Below are 18,994 nucleotides of genomic sequence, written 5' to 3'. Positions count from 1 at the left end.
CACTAAGAAACAATCGGAAACAATCTATGAACCAATTTTCATTTTATAGTAATTCATAATAATAAGTTAGAATCTCATAAAAAATTAAAAAAATATTTCACGAACTATTAATTGTAAATTAGTAACCCGGAGAGTAACATATTATAAGACCACGTTAATTTATTACACATATTTTTTGAAGGCATAAATATATAAAAATTTGCATTCCGATCTTAATTTTGCAATGAAAAAAAGCAAAAGACTAAATGTATATCAAAACATTGATTTATTATTTTATTTATTGTTAAATTGTGGGTGTTATCCAATTAGAACAAAAATATTATTTAAAAATACATCGATATTTTGATATTTAGGTGATAAGTTTATAATATATATAATATATATATATAAAAGATGGCATTAGACAATTATACACAAACATATACGGAGGCCAATCAGTGAAAACATCCGTTAATATGAAAATAATTATCAAAATATATAGTTCTAAAATAAATCGATTTTATTATTCTTACTTATTATTATTAATATTATTTTGTTATCTACCTAATATTAAAAAAAAAAAAATTAAAAAATCATTATTTATTACTAAAATAATACAAGATAGTTACTTTGATATTCACCTTCAACACGATCAAACAAAAATATACGGTTATTAACATTCATCCTCCAATGTATATTAAAGTAATAGTTAACAATGTAATTATAATTTTGGAGTTGTGAACCAAACATGTTTTCTTATTGATAAAAACCCACTTCAAAAGTTTTCCAATCTACAGCTACGGAAATATTTCATAAGAAATAATAATATTGTTTATGTAATAGGAAGCTCTTCAACTATATTACCCACGATGCATAAATTCCTAGTGGAATATTTACAAAATTAAACCGTTAAAGGTCGACAAATTAATTATGCATATTCAATATTTTTGTTTTATATTACTTTTTAAATAGTTAACTATTAAATACGTGTATAATGACACAAAAAATGTTTTATTTAATCAAAAAAAGAATCCATGAATTATACAACGATACGTTATGGTACGCGTAACACGTAGCTACGTGATATTTAAAACGCGTTCACTTAAAATTTGGTAACAATCGTCAAATAAAATCGGTGATTACTGATTAATATTGATTTGCATATCACTCGAAATCATTGCTCTATATAAAATTGATCCATACGTAAATACTTTTTCACGAGCTTCTTTCATTAAAACTCATGAACTATGAATTATACTATAAATGTTGACCTTTAGTAATTACTTAAATTATCGATTATTTATAGTATGATATAATACAACACGTCTTTATTCTCGATAAGCGATATTGGTAAATATGCTATAACTCACCTCTTCGTCGTGGTCGAATGCATTGAACACGTCGTACGGCAGACAGGACAGCAGGTCGATAACGAACCACGACCGGAGGTAGTTCATCCGAATGACTTTTGGGTCGGACACGACCTCGCCGCCGGGCCCGACGAACGTGGTGTGGAAGTTGAGCACGATGTCGATGAAGAATATCACGTCCACAATGGAGTCGACCACCAACAGGGACACGTCCTCGCTGGTCTTGTTCTTGAACGCCACGTTGTACGGTACCATGATGGCCGTGTAGAACGTCAGGCACAGTATGACCCAGTCCCAGATCGCCTTGAACGCGCAGTAGTGCAGCAGGATGTGCGGCGGTGTCTTCGGCGCCTCTTGCCTGTACTGGGGCATTACGTCCGCGTTCAGGCTCATCATCTGCACAAGACCAAAGTATACACACACGCACGCACAGACACCCCGTCGGCTCAGTCAAGAGCCGCGTGTGTCTGGGAGGAGATGACCGCAATTTCGGAGTTTTACCCCCCTCCCCCCCACACTTCTTCGAAAATCGCCTAACAATTTCAACCGCAGGAAAAGTCAATTTATAATAAATTTTCCATTTTGGTTTTCAATAATTTTATCGGTATACAAAATTTCGTGGAAAATATTATTATTTACTAGCAGAGAGATAATTAATGAGATCGTGATCATTATATTTTTTTCGTTAAAGTTGTAGAGGTGTATCATGGTATTATAATCATTAATCTATGATCTATATACTTTATCGACTATGTATGCATGAAAAACAAATGGGAAGAATAAAATAAAATTTGATATTTCAATACATCATAAACTTATACTTACTGTTGTAGTTATTCAAATGAATATATATTTTATATTTATTTTTGATTTATCAATAATCATAATAATATTATATTATGAGTACTACCTGGGATAGTGGCCAACATAAGTTCAGTATTTTTTTCTTTTGTATGAGCGTAAATATCATAAATTTTAATCCCAAAACTGATAAAAGTTAATTTGACCTCATTTATGTTTGGTAAAAGTAGTGTACAACGATGTGTTATCTTGTAAGTGAAAAAAATATACAACAATTGTTTAAAAAATACCATTGATATTAAAACAAAAATTAATAAAAGGAATAACATTTTCTCAACATTAAACCACGTTACCTATACCTTTAAAAACATATTTGAATTTTGTCCTTTTAGTTCTCGGTTTATTTATATTTACCATTTTATAATAATGAGTTGGACTTGATTAATTGTCATAAACAAAGATGAAACTGAAAATTATTATTATTATTATTATTTTTTTTGTGTTACTTGGCTCGTTAAGCTTTTATATTTTTGTTAATCAGCTCGCTTTGATTCGTGACGGTGACGTAATTTTCCGGTCTACACATAACGTTTCAAATATATTAGTTTTCGACTCATCGTTCTCGGCAACGTGAAGTTTCAAAAAGGTCATTCCTCAAAGGTCTTTCGTGATGGTCACGTTCTTGTCATAAAAAAAAAATGTCTCGTATGTGTTTAAGGAACGTGCTCCGGTAAAAGAAGGGTGGGAGATACAAAATTGAACACTGAATGGACAATAACGACCAACATAGTTCGATTAGCGAGGATGTTATATATTATTGTAGTTTTTTGCGCGCATAGGGATTTTACGGGATCGAGTATATAATAATATCGTCAAGGAAAGAAAAAGCAAATTGATATCGAAACGTCCGACTCAGCACTAAATGAAATGTCTACAATAATACATAATAGTATATACTGTATACGAATTTATACGTTTACAGTGATAAAATACGATTGCAATTTTTCTTCAAATGCATAAACATGGTAATAGATCAATATTATACTGTATCTTTAAGTCGTGTACGAATGTTTTTTTTAATGAATACAGGTCAACTTTACACAACAATTACTAAATATACTAAATTTATACTAAAAAAAAATTACAAAAGAGTTGTTCTTACTGTTCATTAAAATGAAATATAACCCAATAATCATTAATACTTATTAATTTAATAAAATATTATAAAATATTAAAGGAATGTAGTTAAACATTTTTTTTTTCATACAAAAAGTTGATAAAACGATAAGTGTGTAAATTTTTCTGTTAAAAATTAATTTTCTCTAACTTTTAAGAATAGATTTTTTTATAAACAATAATTTATAATTTATTTGAATTTAACACATGTATTAAATTTCCCTATTCAATGATTAGCTACACGACATTTTTATACATACCATATCTATTTCAAGGGTATATTTGTAAATTTGTACGTTCAATCATATTTTAATGTTCATAGATCATATTTTATAAAATAATAAAAATTGAATACTTGTAAGGTTTTTTTTTTAAAATATGTTAGCTTCATTATATTTTGCCTTAAAACACGGACTAAAGTTATAATATAATATTATTATACTAGAATGCTGGAATTTCACAAAAACATATGAAATCGATATCGTTATAGCAGGCGGGGAGGTAATATTATTATAATTTATAACATTCACGTTGTCCAGTGGGCGGCTAATTCACGTAATATTTCTTAATTAATAAGCTACAGCGTGTTATACGCTTAAGGGTTACGTAAAGTCGTTAAGCAAAACGTGGTGTCTAGACCTGATATAATTAAAGGAAACGGGACATTTATTTTACACATTTTCATTAGTTAAAATACGCATTATTTTTTAACAAATTTGAGTAGAAAATAGCATTTTTTTTTTCTTTTAATTATAATTTAAGTTTAAAAAATACGACTGAAATATTTGATATAATAATAAGATATTAAGATGTCTAAACTTTTTAATTATGTAATCAAAATTCATTTTCAAAATCAAAAACCCGCTGTACACAATTCCCACAAAACTTGTCAAGCCAGCATCAGTTTTTAATTGTTTTAAGTGTCTCGTAAACAGAGTTTGAAATATAGACTTTGAAACGTTACGTCTTGTGCTATCACGTATAGGAAAGTGTATTGTCATGTGTCACCGATAAACCATTAATTTGACCTGTTGGAAATTGGTCTCCCAAGATACTCCCCCACACAAGTAGACCTATGTTCATTTTGTCGCTTGTTAAAATTTTATAAAATACGATTTTATCGATTATACATCTCTGTAAGAGGGCATTCGTAGGCCAATCGTGTAGGGTTAAATCAAATTATTTTATCGAAGTTAATGGGAAGGGTTGTTAACATGCAATTTTCAACACGTGTTGTTCAGGACGATTTTAATTTAATCTTTAACCCACAATTTAAATATATACTAAATCCGATGGTTTAAGTTCTAATTTTTACTTAACAGTTTCAAAATAAAGGATGAACATTGTAGTTATCGTATCTAATGTTCTATGAAATAATCTAAACATGTTTAATGATATCTCCCAACAAATAAATATAAGATTTCTGATTACTATATTATTTATAGAAACGTACCTATACTGTGCTTTATACCTAATATTTGATTACCTAATTTAAAAATCATCGAAAACAATGAAATTACTGATTTCTAAAAATCAACTAGTACTTCACGATTTTGTTGGAAATAGCACAACACCCTTAGGGAGAGACCTATCGAGTTTTCTTTGTGCATCGTTCTCCACGGTAATATATATACGCTCAATCGCCCTCCACCGTGTCCGGATATAATAGCCGTTTCTGCTGGTCACGGTGTGGTGGTTCAACAATAGGCGATATAATAATTAATGATCGTCGAGTGTGAACACCTCTCTATTCGACACACACGAAACAGCAATAATGATCACGACAAGACGTTTATCGAGTACCTGCGTGAAAAAAATGGTACAATCCATCGCCACCATAGAAAAATCCCAAACCTACCTACAGATCTAACTTATTGTGGTTGTGACGTCTATTTCCGTTAATATATATTTATATATGCCCATGCAGTTGAACTGCTAATAATTACGTTTTAACCTGGTATGATTGGTGTTAATAACTTTCAATCGTTATAAAAAATTATGTTTATTAAAAAAAATTACTATATTAAATTAGAATCATTGAAAATATAAATATTCATAGTTTTATATCCTTCATATAGATCAAATATAAAGTAAGTTGTCAGTTCTAATATAATATGTTGTTAATTCCGATGGAGAAGATGCGTCGTTGAATTTTATGAAAGAACATAATTATTTATTTTAATATTACGTTCTACAACTGTTAAACTAAATTAAAAACAGTGAATGATAAATATTTAATATAAATGTATATATAGATATCATTTAAATGAACAATGAATTATTCGTTTGACTTATTTTTATCTCGAAAATAAATAATCTGTAGTAAATGTCATCTTATTATAATTATATCATAAATTGACATGAATATTTATTTAGTGTTTGAATTTTATTATATAACCCAATAATGATTTTACATCAATATCTTTAGGGCATATTAAAGTGATTAAACGTAAGCGAGATGATTGAGGGTGAATTTAAGAAAATGTTAAATATGTCACTAAAATAAAAAAAAATGTAGATATAATGGACTAGTCGAGACATAAAGCGAGGAAAAGTTAAAGACAATATTTAGTGTTTTGAACCTATATAATAATTTATGAAATAAAGAAAAAAAACGTCAAATCTTTGGTGATATTATCTAGTACACAAAATTATATTATTATGTTGAAGCCGCTTTCGATTGTAATTGAACGTGAATTAATAAGTTTTTTGTATACTCATTGATACAACCGAGTAAAAAAAAGTTATCTTCAGATTTCTAATTAGTCCGGTTCATTTTGAATTAGATAACATGCTGATAACAATAATGAACTGTATTTTGCAAGGTTCGAAAATGTTTCTTTTGCAAATGAGAATAAAAAAAAATCATGATTTTTAATTTCCTATTTTCGGAGGATTTTTGTTTTAACTCGGCAATAATTATCCCTAAATTCAGCATGGTAATAGGAGATTTTTTCGTGCATTTCTAGATTGACGATCAAGTTTTAAAATATTAATCCAAATGTGAAAAATATAAGATTTTAGAATTTATGAGCTTTTCGTTAAGTTGACAATCGTTATTATTTTTAATCGAGTACGGTACAATAAACACAAAATTTCAATATTTTAATAATAATATAACATTGTTATTAACTTTTCTCGTTTCTCTATATTGTTATTGTTTCAAAAAGCTTATCTTTATCAGAGTTGACATTGTATTGTTATTCAAAAATAAATACACTACAACTAACACTGGTATTACAAATAGTTTCATTGTTGATATTTGATGAACTTCCTACGGTTTTCTTTGTTACCTACATATATATTATAAATATGATGCTAAACAAAATTGAATATCAAAACCTGTCGCGTTATTAATAATGTTTTTTGCGTTAGTTATTGTTGTTATTATTATTACCTATTATTATTTTTTAAATCAAATAAAATAATAATTTCATTGAAATAATAATGAAATATTTTACAATTTATTTTGTATTAACGTGACCAGACCATAATAACATAATTTGATATTTGTGCCGAAAGACCTGAAGGTCGTTTTTATCGTGTTGTATCATATTATTATAGTTATTATTCTTGTATAGGTACTCAAGTATAGTCTTCGTTGTCTAATTATTATATTATATAATATAGATGTCAACGATGCAAACTAACAGGCATTTTTAAATTGTATAACTATAAACATTTGTTTACCCTATATATTATAATTTTACGAATAGGTTCCTAAGGTGTTTTAAATATATTTGGGGAAAGGTATTTAGATAAAAGATCTAATACATCTAATTAACTCTGGTAACTATTACAATGCAATAACTTTTGTTTGGATCCATATTTAAAAGTAGGTATTTTATATTCAATATATAATAATAAATAATATTGTGATAATAATAACAATAATAATAATAATATATATTATATAATCTATGTTTATATTTTAAATAATTAAGTTTAAAACAAAAGTAATTGACCGTGGAGTCGGACAATTGCATTCGTAATTTGTTTTTGCTATACTCTGTGTAAACCATGTGCCATGGTACAAAATAAACGAATAAAAATATTTGTGTGACATTGCACATACATATGATATTTCTGACGAAAAGTACCTACACGGGTCATATAGCAGTCGTCTCCTCCACCGTGCGTTGTGTTTACCCCACTAACCTTCCCAGTCCAAAACAAACGATAAGTCGTTTGAATATGGACTATTATATACGTATATTTGTATAATACAACTAAATATCAGTGGCATAGATATAACAGGATAGTAAGAGGGAAAATTGGTGGAAGCAGATACGTATAAAATACGTTTAGAAGTTAAGAACACGTCTTATCACATAACTATACCACTGATTTAGACATATAAAATTCAGGGACTAGAACCTTTTATTTTTCGGTTTCAGTACTTGAAATTATTTCATTGAACGACTCTGGTTCTGATTTTTAAAATAATATTAATTTATTCAGCGTTACGATTAGAGCTCAGGTTATTTAAAAATATTTAATTTCAGTACCGGTTCTCAAATTGTTAATGGTATTTGGTTTTCTTTTCGGTTAGGTTTCCAGTCCCTGAATAATGCCGATGATTCTATATACACGAGTAGGTAATGATAAAAATCAAATAAATGGTTAAATTTTGTAGTACTCACGTGCGCTAAATGGGACTGGACATGTCTGGTGGAGTCCTTGATGGAAACGGGGTGCGACGAGAACTGCGACACCAGTGTCTTGCTCCTGGTCACGGACCGGGCCAGCTTGGCAAACTTGCTCAGGCCTGCTAACAGATCTCCTGGTGTTGGGCAAGGCAATGGAAAAACGAAAACAAACGGAAAAACACACTCAACATGCACGTCGACAATGTAAAAATATGAACGAAGGACAAACGTAAACAAAAAAAATCATAAGCAAGGCATTAAATAACAAATAATACAAATAGTAATAATGATGATATAATGTACCTAATAAAGAATCCAGTTTTAATAATCATATAAAAGATGGGTTGAATCGGATTGTCGTTTATTTAACAACTTAAAATCTCACTTGATATTTTTCTTTTACAATAATCCTAGAGTTAAATGGGCTGCATAGTACTTGCATCGTCAAAAACAGTAATAGTAATAGTAAAATAGTTAGGTAGTAAATTAAAAAAAATGTTGTATAAAAGTACATAGCGTATAACCTACTCATATTGTTTACGACAATATTATATTTAATTTATAATGATTATTTTTGCTTGTTATTTTTGTGAAAATATAATTATTATCAAAACTCTTTAAATACACAAACCCATCCTAGATATCAATATTGATAGATATAAGGACGTAACTAGGTTTAAAAGTGATTGGAGGCGGCAAATCATTTATAATCAATTCTAAACCTTCTGTATTTCAATTTGCCTATAATTTTGGATACAAGTTGTAGTATGCAATGATTTGAAGGTACCTACTTTAAGGATATTATATTCGATATCGATTCTATAATCGTTATTGTTATTGTCACTGCTTGGGAATGCCAGTGATCCTACACAAATTGAACCCGAATTATGGTTTGATAAATATGTATTTACCTACCATTTAAATGTACGTTATTTGATTTTAACTTCGATAAATAGCGGATTTTAGAAACAAATAATCAAATTGACCATTTTAAATGCCAACAAAATAACATTGCAACTTCTTAAGTGTGTTATATAATTATCGGACAATATCGATGCCCATAATGTTCACAGTATATTTAAATAGGATACATATTATATAAATATAAACTCATTCTGTTTATTTAGAAAACAAAATAATGTTTATATAATATATGTGTAAATTATGTATTTAGCTTGTATTTTGTATGTATGGACAATCATGGTGAATCGCTTCAAATGGATTTTCGACCGGAAAACGCCTTCGATGCGATTGTTTATTTTGACACGACATCTAACGTTGTAACGCTCTGTTTCGAAATCGATATTCTGGTTTAATATATATATATTAAGTTGTTTTTTATTTTCAATTTTTTTTTACAATCGTTTCGTATCCGACCAAAAACGAACATTTCAAAATGTCCCGACACCTGTCCCGAAACGACTGTATAGTTGGAACACTGAAATAATAATATTAGTGTATCGATTTTACACACCTACAGGATATTACTATAATGGAATTATTGCAATGGTACAATTCAAATAAATTTATCCATATACGCAAAGATGGGATTTTAGTCGTGTTTTATAACATTGAAAGTACAAAACAATAAGTCACAAATTATGGGATAGCAGTACATAATACTGTTATACTACCGGGTTTGGTACAACACGCCGAAATGTTTGATCTCAAAAGCGTATACCACGACTAATTATTTATGTTCATAATTTATTCTTGTTAATCCTACCGATTTATACTGGTGATTTTCAAGTACGTGAAGGTAAGGACATCACCTTAAATGTTCTCTCGCCATCAGTAGTGTTTTCGGTGTTTTTTCTGATGACGAGTGCTACCACGAGATAATGTTCATACATACTTTTAAATTTTGATAGACAGCATAATGATGTGTATAGGCAGATTATCATCGTTAATATTGGAAGAAATACGCGGGCGTTTCTAATAACTTGTCGTTTCTGAACTTGCTATAATTGTTAAACATTAGAACGGACTCGGACGCATAGTAGCGAAGCCGTTTTAATATCTCATCGTAGACAAATTACGTTTATCGGCGATCGGTGTCGAGCGTACGTGAGTTTATGATACTTCGGGTCATATCGAATCATAAGTTCTTGCACACACGTACGCGCACGCACACGCGAATGTATGTTGTTGTAAGGGTTCGAATTTTCGATGAAAAGTGTTTTTGTAGACCAACGTCGTCGGTTTTCGCTTGCTTCGAAATATAAGTTACGACGACACATCATCGGGTTTGTATATAAATGGTTGTAGTATACGTGCGCACAATAACCGCCAATAATATGGGCAAAACGACACGGAAACTGTTCAATCGGCGCGTATTGCAATATATACGGCACGAACGACTACGTGCTAAACATATACGGTCGCAGCGACGAGTCACAACAAAGTCCACAGCTATATCTAGAGAGCGTATCCAGTTTTCAGGACAAACTTTGAAAATGATCTCGTTTAATTTAGTGGAATCATAAAACTTGCTAAACTGCGAGAATCGTTTTCATCCGAAGCCCATGTTTTTATATTTCACACAACATTTGAGATTTTCACGTGGTACTACGTTCACCGTATAAATGTATAATCATTGAAATGGAAATTACTATGAGGACTTACCTATTAAGCTAATTAAAGTTACAACAACAGTGGTTAACAGTAGCCGTCTCATACAAAACACGAGCAGCAGTACAAATGGTCGGTGAAGAATGAATACATTGTGACTAGTAAGTAAAAAATCCAATTATTCAGTAGATACATAAATATAAATAGACAAAACATATCATTTTAATAACCCAATTAAAAATTATTAATAATTATAACGTGATGTGTGTATCAAAACACTAATAAATTATTTACGCAGTATTCGATAGAATGGCGATGTTCATCTTGGAAATTATTTTTAGTGTATCTTTGGAAATAATTAGCTATATGTATGCAATATATGTATTATGATTATTACAAATCCAGATTTTTTTCTGAAAATTTCGATGAATAGAAATATAAATCTCAAAATATTTGAATGGATTTGAAACGCACCATTTCTAAGGAATCATATTATATATACACACACACCCAATAATAAGATCCCTTGCATGTGAGTTGCGATAGTGTGTGAGCGAAGTTAATGCTCATATTTTATAGCTTATGTGAAGATATACCACACCACATAACCAATGAACAATGTCGTAGGCTAGAGACACTTGATCGCATTAACACACGCATATGTCACAAATTGAATATAAAATATTATTTTATTACTAAATTGATCTTAAATTTTATCGAATATAAATTTGAACATTTTAATATGTTTAGTTTGAGTCCTAATAACAATTTATTTTCGTTTAATTATCTGAAGATTTTTTTTTAATAAAAAAAAAAAATGCATAGAATAATGTAAATATTTAAAAAAAATATTGATAATTAAATAAGTACGTCCAAGTTTAAATTAAAGTTGTTTTTAATAACTAAATAAGAAGACAAGACAGGAAATAAAAACTGTTTTCAAGATCCATATCAACCATAATATCTCGTAATTAGTAAAATCAGTTACGTAGGAATGAAAAATAGGTTTTCTTAGTATGAAATAAGTTGTTTTGAAACTAACGAAATGAGTTATATTGAATTTCTTCTACGGGGTTTTACTAAGCTTATACAAAAAATATTAGGAGCATATTGTATGTGTATTGTATGTTTTCTTAAAATTCAGTATTCACAAAACACAAATATAATACTAATTCCACTCAAGCTCTCATAGATTGGGAAATACAAAGAAAAATATAAAACACCATGTATAAAGACCGATAAAGAAATTATTGGTCGTTAATGTTTTCGCAAGTAAAAGAAAAATAATGATTCCGACATTACAATTTTTAATTACGTGTATAATATGGTTATTATTGTTGTTGCATATTTCAAGGTTAATATTTATTTGTATTTTTAAACAATATTGATTGCTAGCTCATACTTTAATATTCAATTAACAAAATAATAATATTATAGAATGTCTTGTAAATTGTATTTTTAATTAAACAACTACATCTCCTTTTTCCATTAAATGGTAATTAAGATTAGTTATTCGTTTACCCGAGTGAGAAATTATTAAAATAGAGTAGGTCAACGTGCTACATATTATTCGTGAACTATAATTATGTGATATAACCAAATAATAATAATAATAATAAAAAAATGTAACTTGTAAGAACCATTTCATGGATAACGATACCTAATATTAAATTTAGGTTTAACACTTTAACCCAATTACAATAGTATACGTTATCGTCGATTGAAAAATCTAATAAGCAAAAGTCAATAACGTATCATCCTATATTATACTTTTATTTATTTTTATATATCATAACACTCGTCAATGAGTGCAATTTAACTACATACGGATATTTTATGAAGAGGCCCATAATTGATTTCTTTATTAATTTTAATTATAAAAGTTTACTAGGAAACTATATCGACGAGTTGTATCGAGTATAATTATTGAGAGGATAACATGATATATAATAAAATATTATTATAACGCATACGGTATAAATGGGAATATAGTGGGATTCACGAACAATAATTTTTTTGATATTTAAATTTTTCGATTTCAAATTATGTTACAGTAGAATTGAGCAAAAAAGGGTATCGAAAATGACAAAAAATTCAAAAAAGTCTTTGTTGTAAAGACTTTTTCCAATAGAACTGAAGAGCCGTATAAAATATATCACGAAGAAATAGATGGATTTGTGTATATATCTCCACACATTCTATAAAACATCATAACGGTTTTTTCCTTTTTTCCACGTAAAAAAACTGAAAAGAACGCGTTATAATGGTATTGTTTTCTAACACTTACATAACAGTGATAGAGATTTCAATTATTTTATATACCATCGTCGCATCGGTATTATTACAATAATTGTTGTAATAAAATTATCGTCCACCCCGATGTTTGAGGGAATAATACTATGGGTGGCTTTAATTATTATATACATGGGCGTCCACGAGGCGTTCATGCCAAAAACTCGACAGAACGAACACATAAGTCCGCTCAAAAACGTAGTGCGCACTGAACATTACGATTTTGTCATTGTGGTCGTGGTAAATTCATTTCAGTATTTTAACACGATACGACAACAGCCCGTCTAACACACCATAAACTCGAAAACGTCGTAAAACAAAACACGCATTGTTTTTTAGTCCCTGAAGGTTGTTTTTTGTCGTCCTCCCTGCGGCGTTATGTCATAGACCCGTCACACGGATGCACATGTTTGTCCAGTTCAAACGTACTTAGTCGAGCGCGACGACGGTTTTAATGTTTAAAAAATATTTCACACTTACGAATTAAAACCGACCGTGTACACTGAACGACAATAAACGTAGAAACGAAAAAAAAATAGAGTTCGTCTGTGCAGGTACACACTGCAGTACTGCGAGTGACGGGGATATAGATATCTAAACGACCCGACCCAGTGATGCGAATCGGGAGTGTCAAGAACACAAAACACGAAAAGGGTCGCGGATTCGACCGCTGTTTACAACGAGCTGTAACAACAACAACGACGATGACATTAATGACATTGTAATATTATATTATTATAATATCGTATGTGCGAAGGGATCGTGACATGCGTATAACACGTGACCGCGAAGAGCCGGAAAGAAGACGATCCTTTAAGCCATGAAATAAAAGCCGAGATCATCTTAACCCCTAATCGGGGTGGTAATATATGCTCACAGTGCGTATTTTAAAAATATAGGTAGTTTTTATTACGTTTACCCTCTCAAATTACGAACGACACTCCGGGAATACATCTAGATAAAAGTGTCGGACTCGGGATTTTGTACGAAGGACGACGATCGAACGACGAAAATACGATTTTTGTGGTGCGTGAACTTATATGATAGTGAATTATTGGAGCTTTTTACACTTTATCATAAATTTGGTACAAATATTTTTTGAAATACTTAATTTTATCAATTTTACGTTTAGTTATATTTGATAAATGAAAAAAAAAATTGAGGCCAACATAAAAAATATTGACTTTTTTTTGTTACTAGAAAATTGACGATTTTTTTCCTGTATTATATCCACACCCTTACAATGCAACAACAACAATAATAATATTAATTATTAAACGTATACAATTACTCTTTAAGCGATCATCATTTATAGCAACGGTGACAAAGATTTTGGAGATGGTAGAAATAAAAATTATCGAAGTAGATATAATGATTTTTTTATAAAAATTAGCTTGGCAGTAAAATCATTATCGCGTCCGGCATAACCAATTGTAATTAGATATCGTTTAGGGTACTCGAATTTTTAAATATAAATACCATACAAATTTCTGAAGTTATCTGTGGATGACATATAGATCTTATGGATCTAGTCCTCGTCTAATAAGAAAAAATGATTTTAACATTATGTACAACACATCAAATTAACCAAAACATATTCTATACTATAGTATCTTACAGTTATTATCTTATTCTAAAGTTCTAGCTAATCTGTTGCTAACCTCAAACTAATTATTTTACTGAATACGTATATACAGTATAATAATATATAATAATTCCATACATACCAATTTAACTATAATGTATTTACATGTCATAGATAACTATTGGGTTTTAATATTAGTTGATAAGCATTTACTTCTGGTGGAAAAATAAAACAATATTAAAGTCTATAACGAAATAAACAATTTATCATCACTGCTGTTTTATAGTAAACCTAAGTATAAGAAGAAATTACAAAAATGTAATGAATTATACTGGATGTTTTAAAATACCGGAGATTCTGTAGCTGTTTATTTAATTGTTGCAAGAAAACTGGCAGGACTCTAAAAAAAGGAGAATTTCTGTATTATACGGGACATTTGAACACACAATTATAATTGCTGTATGCAAATGCAAATTATTGTAGACCTATTATAATTCTAATTCAATATAATATTATATTTAATTATATTTTTCTCATACTTTGCACATTTGAGTAAATATCAAATATGCTTTTCATATTTTCTAAATAAGTGTGTAGGTAAGCAATATTTATTTGAATAAATATTATATAAAAAATAAATTACATTTTGCTGAGTTAAATTAAACTTTTGGTTATAATGGACTGTTAGTTTGATCCTAAGATAAATTAACGTTCACCCGAATAAGTGTGTAATTTTCTGAATATTCAATACTATCTTATATTTATAAAAAAATTTACAATTAATTTAATGTAAATTGTTTAGTTACAAATCAATACAAATAATTGTGAATACCTTACGATTTTTACATTTTAGAAATTGTATTCTATATTTTAATGTATATTTAAATATTTTTGAAAATGTATATTCATAATTATTATGTGTATATTCTACAGTATTATTTGCATAAACAATTGGGACCGATATATTAATCACTATGTATAGCTATGATATAGTGAATGATATATATAGTGAATGTAAACAATCTGAGTAATCTTAACATTATGAATAGTCGGTTTTTCGGCATTTAGGGCCCAGGTTTGATAATTTTTAAATGTATACGATGTATAAAGTATAATATAAAAGTCAATACAGACAGACAGGTAGATAAATATATAGCTAAATAGGTATGTAGATAGATAGGTAAGTAGGTATGATTGTATTTTTATGTGTAGAAAGATGTAAGTGTAACAGAAAGAAAGTCATATTAGTATATTATTATGTAATTAGCTCATCATGTAACTGAGTTTCGTTCCAATTGATATATATTTTTTATTTAAAATTTTTAAAAACCCTAAATATATATATATATATTAATAATAATATGTTTATACCTAGTATGTTAAACATATTATTATTATTGATAGGAATAAAATTTATCACATGACAAGAGATAATAAAAAAATGCATGTTCTTTCTGTTGAACTTTGTGTATATTGATCGCACTATATGTGTATCATAGTGATACCTAATATGTATATAGTCTTATAGGTATACAATTTACGACATATGCTAATATTTTAACATATTTGATGTATAACGATTGTCCATGCAACTCAAACACACATAAAACATAATGTTTTAAAAACTTGCACAATTCAATAATATTTTAATATTATCTCGTACTGAATATAAATCCATCGAAAACAGTCAATATGGTTTTAATAATTATTACTCTACGACCTACGTAACACACACTGTAGTTGTATTTTATATGCATAACATGTATAGAATAACAATTATAATGACAATATGACAGTAATGATAACAATAATTAAAATAAACAAAACAAAACAAAGACAAGAATGCAATAGCTGTGGATGTCCGTTTGGTTCGTTGAAGTCAAACGTCCGTTTGACTAAAACGAATCACACGGCTGTGTTAGTAATGGAGTGAAAGTGAGTGATAAGACAAATAATATACGTCAAATCGTATATTATTATTAATTTGGTGATGTTTGTAATGATCGGCGTACGAAGGTCGGAAAAGCGCTGTTGGGATAAACCGTTTGGGTTTGGCGTTAACACGGTCTCGACGGCGCGGCGGCGTTCGCTAGTAAATTAATATCGCGCTCGAAAACGAAGTAATCGAATGACGAGCGAAGTGTGTTGCTACAGTTATGCGACAATATTTTTACGGTGTACTTTCATAGGCGCAAAAAGTGTTTAGAATTTAGGAATGGGACGGAAGTGACCGAACTCTAATAAGGCTTTTCTGTAATCACAAAACCATAAAAAAAAATGTTATCGCTACACTCGAATGAATAATACATAATATAGTTAATATTCAAACATCATATAATATTGATTTCTTTTAATCTTAAAAAAAAAAAATACGAATTCAAATAATATATCAATAATACTAACAAGCGATTTTTAAGTCGTCGGGTCTATAACAGTAATATAGGCGAAATATATTTAACCTTTAGTGTAGACATGTAAATATTTTAATATACGTGGTACAACATCTTTTCTTTTTTTAGGGGGTGAGGTGGAGTGGAGGAAATTGAAGGAAATTATTTAGATATATTATGTATAAATTAAGAACACTTATTTACATAGCTTCTCACTATTTATGCCTATATGTACGTACTTAGAGCATCTATGCACAATACCGTTAAACTCGAAATGACCAGGCTACAACACTTATAGTGTACACATTTTCAGTGTACGAATCATTTTACTATTGTATTATTGAAAATTTTGTCAGACCTACTCGATACACGACGGGGGTAACGTCTCACAAGTTAATTTGTTAGGACCAAGCGACCGAGTAGACGATGTGGATCGAGGGTGTGCGCGGGCTCGTGTTTAACAAGTCGGCTTTTATTTTTTGCTCCTGAGCTGACCACTACAATACAACCCCTCGGCACCCTTCTCGGAATAATGATTGTCGTCATTTCGGTTTTTTATTTATTTATTTATTTTTTGATTGATCCTAAGTAAACTAAGGCCGTTCTAACGCCACCGCCGAGCCTCGGCGAAAAGTCAATACTATTGGTAATTTAATTCCGACCGGTTGAATTACGGACGAACGGTTCACACGTACGCGCATCGATTGTCTCCCGACCGACATTTCGCTATGATATTGTGTACATCTATCGATACGTACACACACGCGCGCTTAGAAACAGAAGCAAACGTTTTCGTATTTTCCCGACCACGCGTTCATTCCGATCATCGTTCGTTCATCAAGTGTAAATGTGTAATATTGTATAAAAAACGATGTTACAATAATATGTGTAATGTGTGTTTGTGTGTGTGTGGTTAGGTAACCTGACCTGTGCGTGAGTCGTTATGTTGATTGAACAAAATTATTATTATTTTTTTTTTAACTTACCGCCTTTGGAGTCCTCCGATTCGATGGGCTGTTTCAGTGCCGTGATGTCCCTGAACGTGAGCAGGAACAACACGACGAGATCCCTCTCGTTCTTGATCGGAGCTATTTGCATCAGCAGCCATAACGGTGTCTCTAACAAATATCATTTAAAAACGGTTATATGTGATCGCAGGCAGGACGTGGTTTTCGTGCCGTTCGACGCAGTCAAAAGTGTGTTCGTCGTCTCCCGCAACAACAATATCATAATACCACAATCTATCTATTATAATATTATCAAATCGTTGACGCGCTATGCTTATGATATTAATAATATTGTCTCGTTTGTTGTACGATTAAAATCAGTTGAAACTGTCGAAACTCTATCGGAAACGGCGAATACTTTTGACCACGTTGACGTGTTTTTTTTTCTTTATACAACATGTTTTTGCAGATATTGTAACAAGTATTTTCAACTGGAAAAAAATCTACCAAATAAATGTCGGATACTGTGTATCTGACCGACGCAAATTTAAGTGTCTACTTTTTGGCAAAGTTAATTATTATATTGGTTATTTCAACTTATATCTAATTATACCCAGCCTCAATCAGGCCGTCTGAAGGCTGTTTCATATAACGGCCAATCGTTACGCGTTCAATAATATTTATAACAATATAACAACATTACACAAGTGTCCGAACAATTTCCATAAATTTGTCACAATATCGTTATCCATCATAATATTAATATTACTGTAGTTTGGTTCTCTCTTTTTAACGACATCGCATAACTATTTATGTTAATAAATAATATGGCGTGGCCACAGTTATATCTAACGAGTTGATAGACGAGTGATGACTCGATTCATAAACATGTTGAAAACGATCAAAACTGTTTTCGCAATTAGACGGGATATAGTCATTTATTCGTCATAATCTCTGACAAATCCATGGAAATTTTTCAGACGACTCTTAGTAATGATAATATTATACATACGTATAAGCATTTCTAATATAAAATATTATGTTACTCCATACACTTGTACTTGTATATAACGGTCGAGGTGTAAGAAGCGGTTTAAAAGCTCTATATATGTATATATATATAATAAGTAGTCTGCTTCGTATATAATATATAATAATAACAATAATGGAATAACTACGGTCTTCACGTGAAAAATAATCCATTCACCAAGCGATAATTTATAACAGTGATTGG

General features: G+C 30.0%; 1 protein-coding gene across 8 annotated transcripts in view; it reads right to left on the bottom strand.

Moving 5' to 3' along the window:
- Positions 1 to 18,994, bottom strand: part of LOC114123373 (potassium voltage-gated channel protein eag) — a 190,517-nt gene that overhangs the window by 20,293 nt on the left and 151,230 nt on the right. For 4 of the 8 annotated variants that reach the window (XM_027986313.2, XM_050197131.1, XM_050197130.1 and 1 more), the window contains 3 exons: positions 17,800 to 17,931; positions 7,970 to 8,109; positions 1,350 to 1,745 (listed from right to left, as the gene is read on the bottom strand). In XM_027986313.2, the coding sequence (XP_027842114.2) occupies positions 1,350 to 1,745; positions 7,970 to 8,109; positions 17,800 to 17,931 (668 nt within the window). The remainder of the gene's footprint in view (positions 1 to 1,349; positions 1,746 to 7,969; positions 8,110 to 17,799; positions 17,932 to 18,994) is intronic. The other 4 variants (XM_027986316.2, XM_027986317.2, XM_050197132.1 and 1 more) reach the window with 3 other exon arrangements.

This window comes from Aphis gossypii, chromosome 1 (assembly GCF_020184175.1).
Source record: "Aphis gossypii isolate Hap1 chromosome 1, ASM2018417v2, whole genome shotgun sequence".
Taxonomy (NCBI): Eukaryota; Metazoa; Arthropoda; class Insecta; order Hemiptera; family Aphididae; genus Aphis; species Aphis gossypii.
This window is presented reverse-complemented; position numbering and strand designations above follow the sequence as displayed.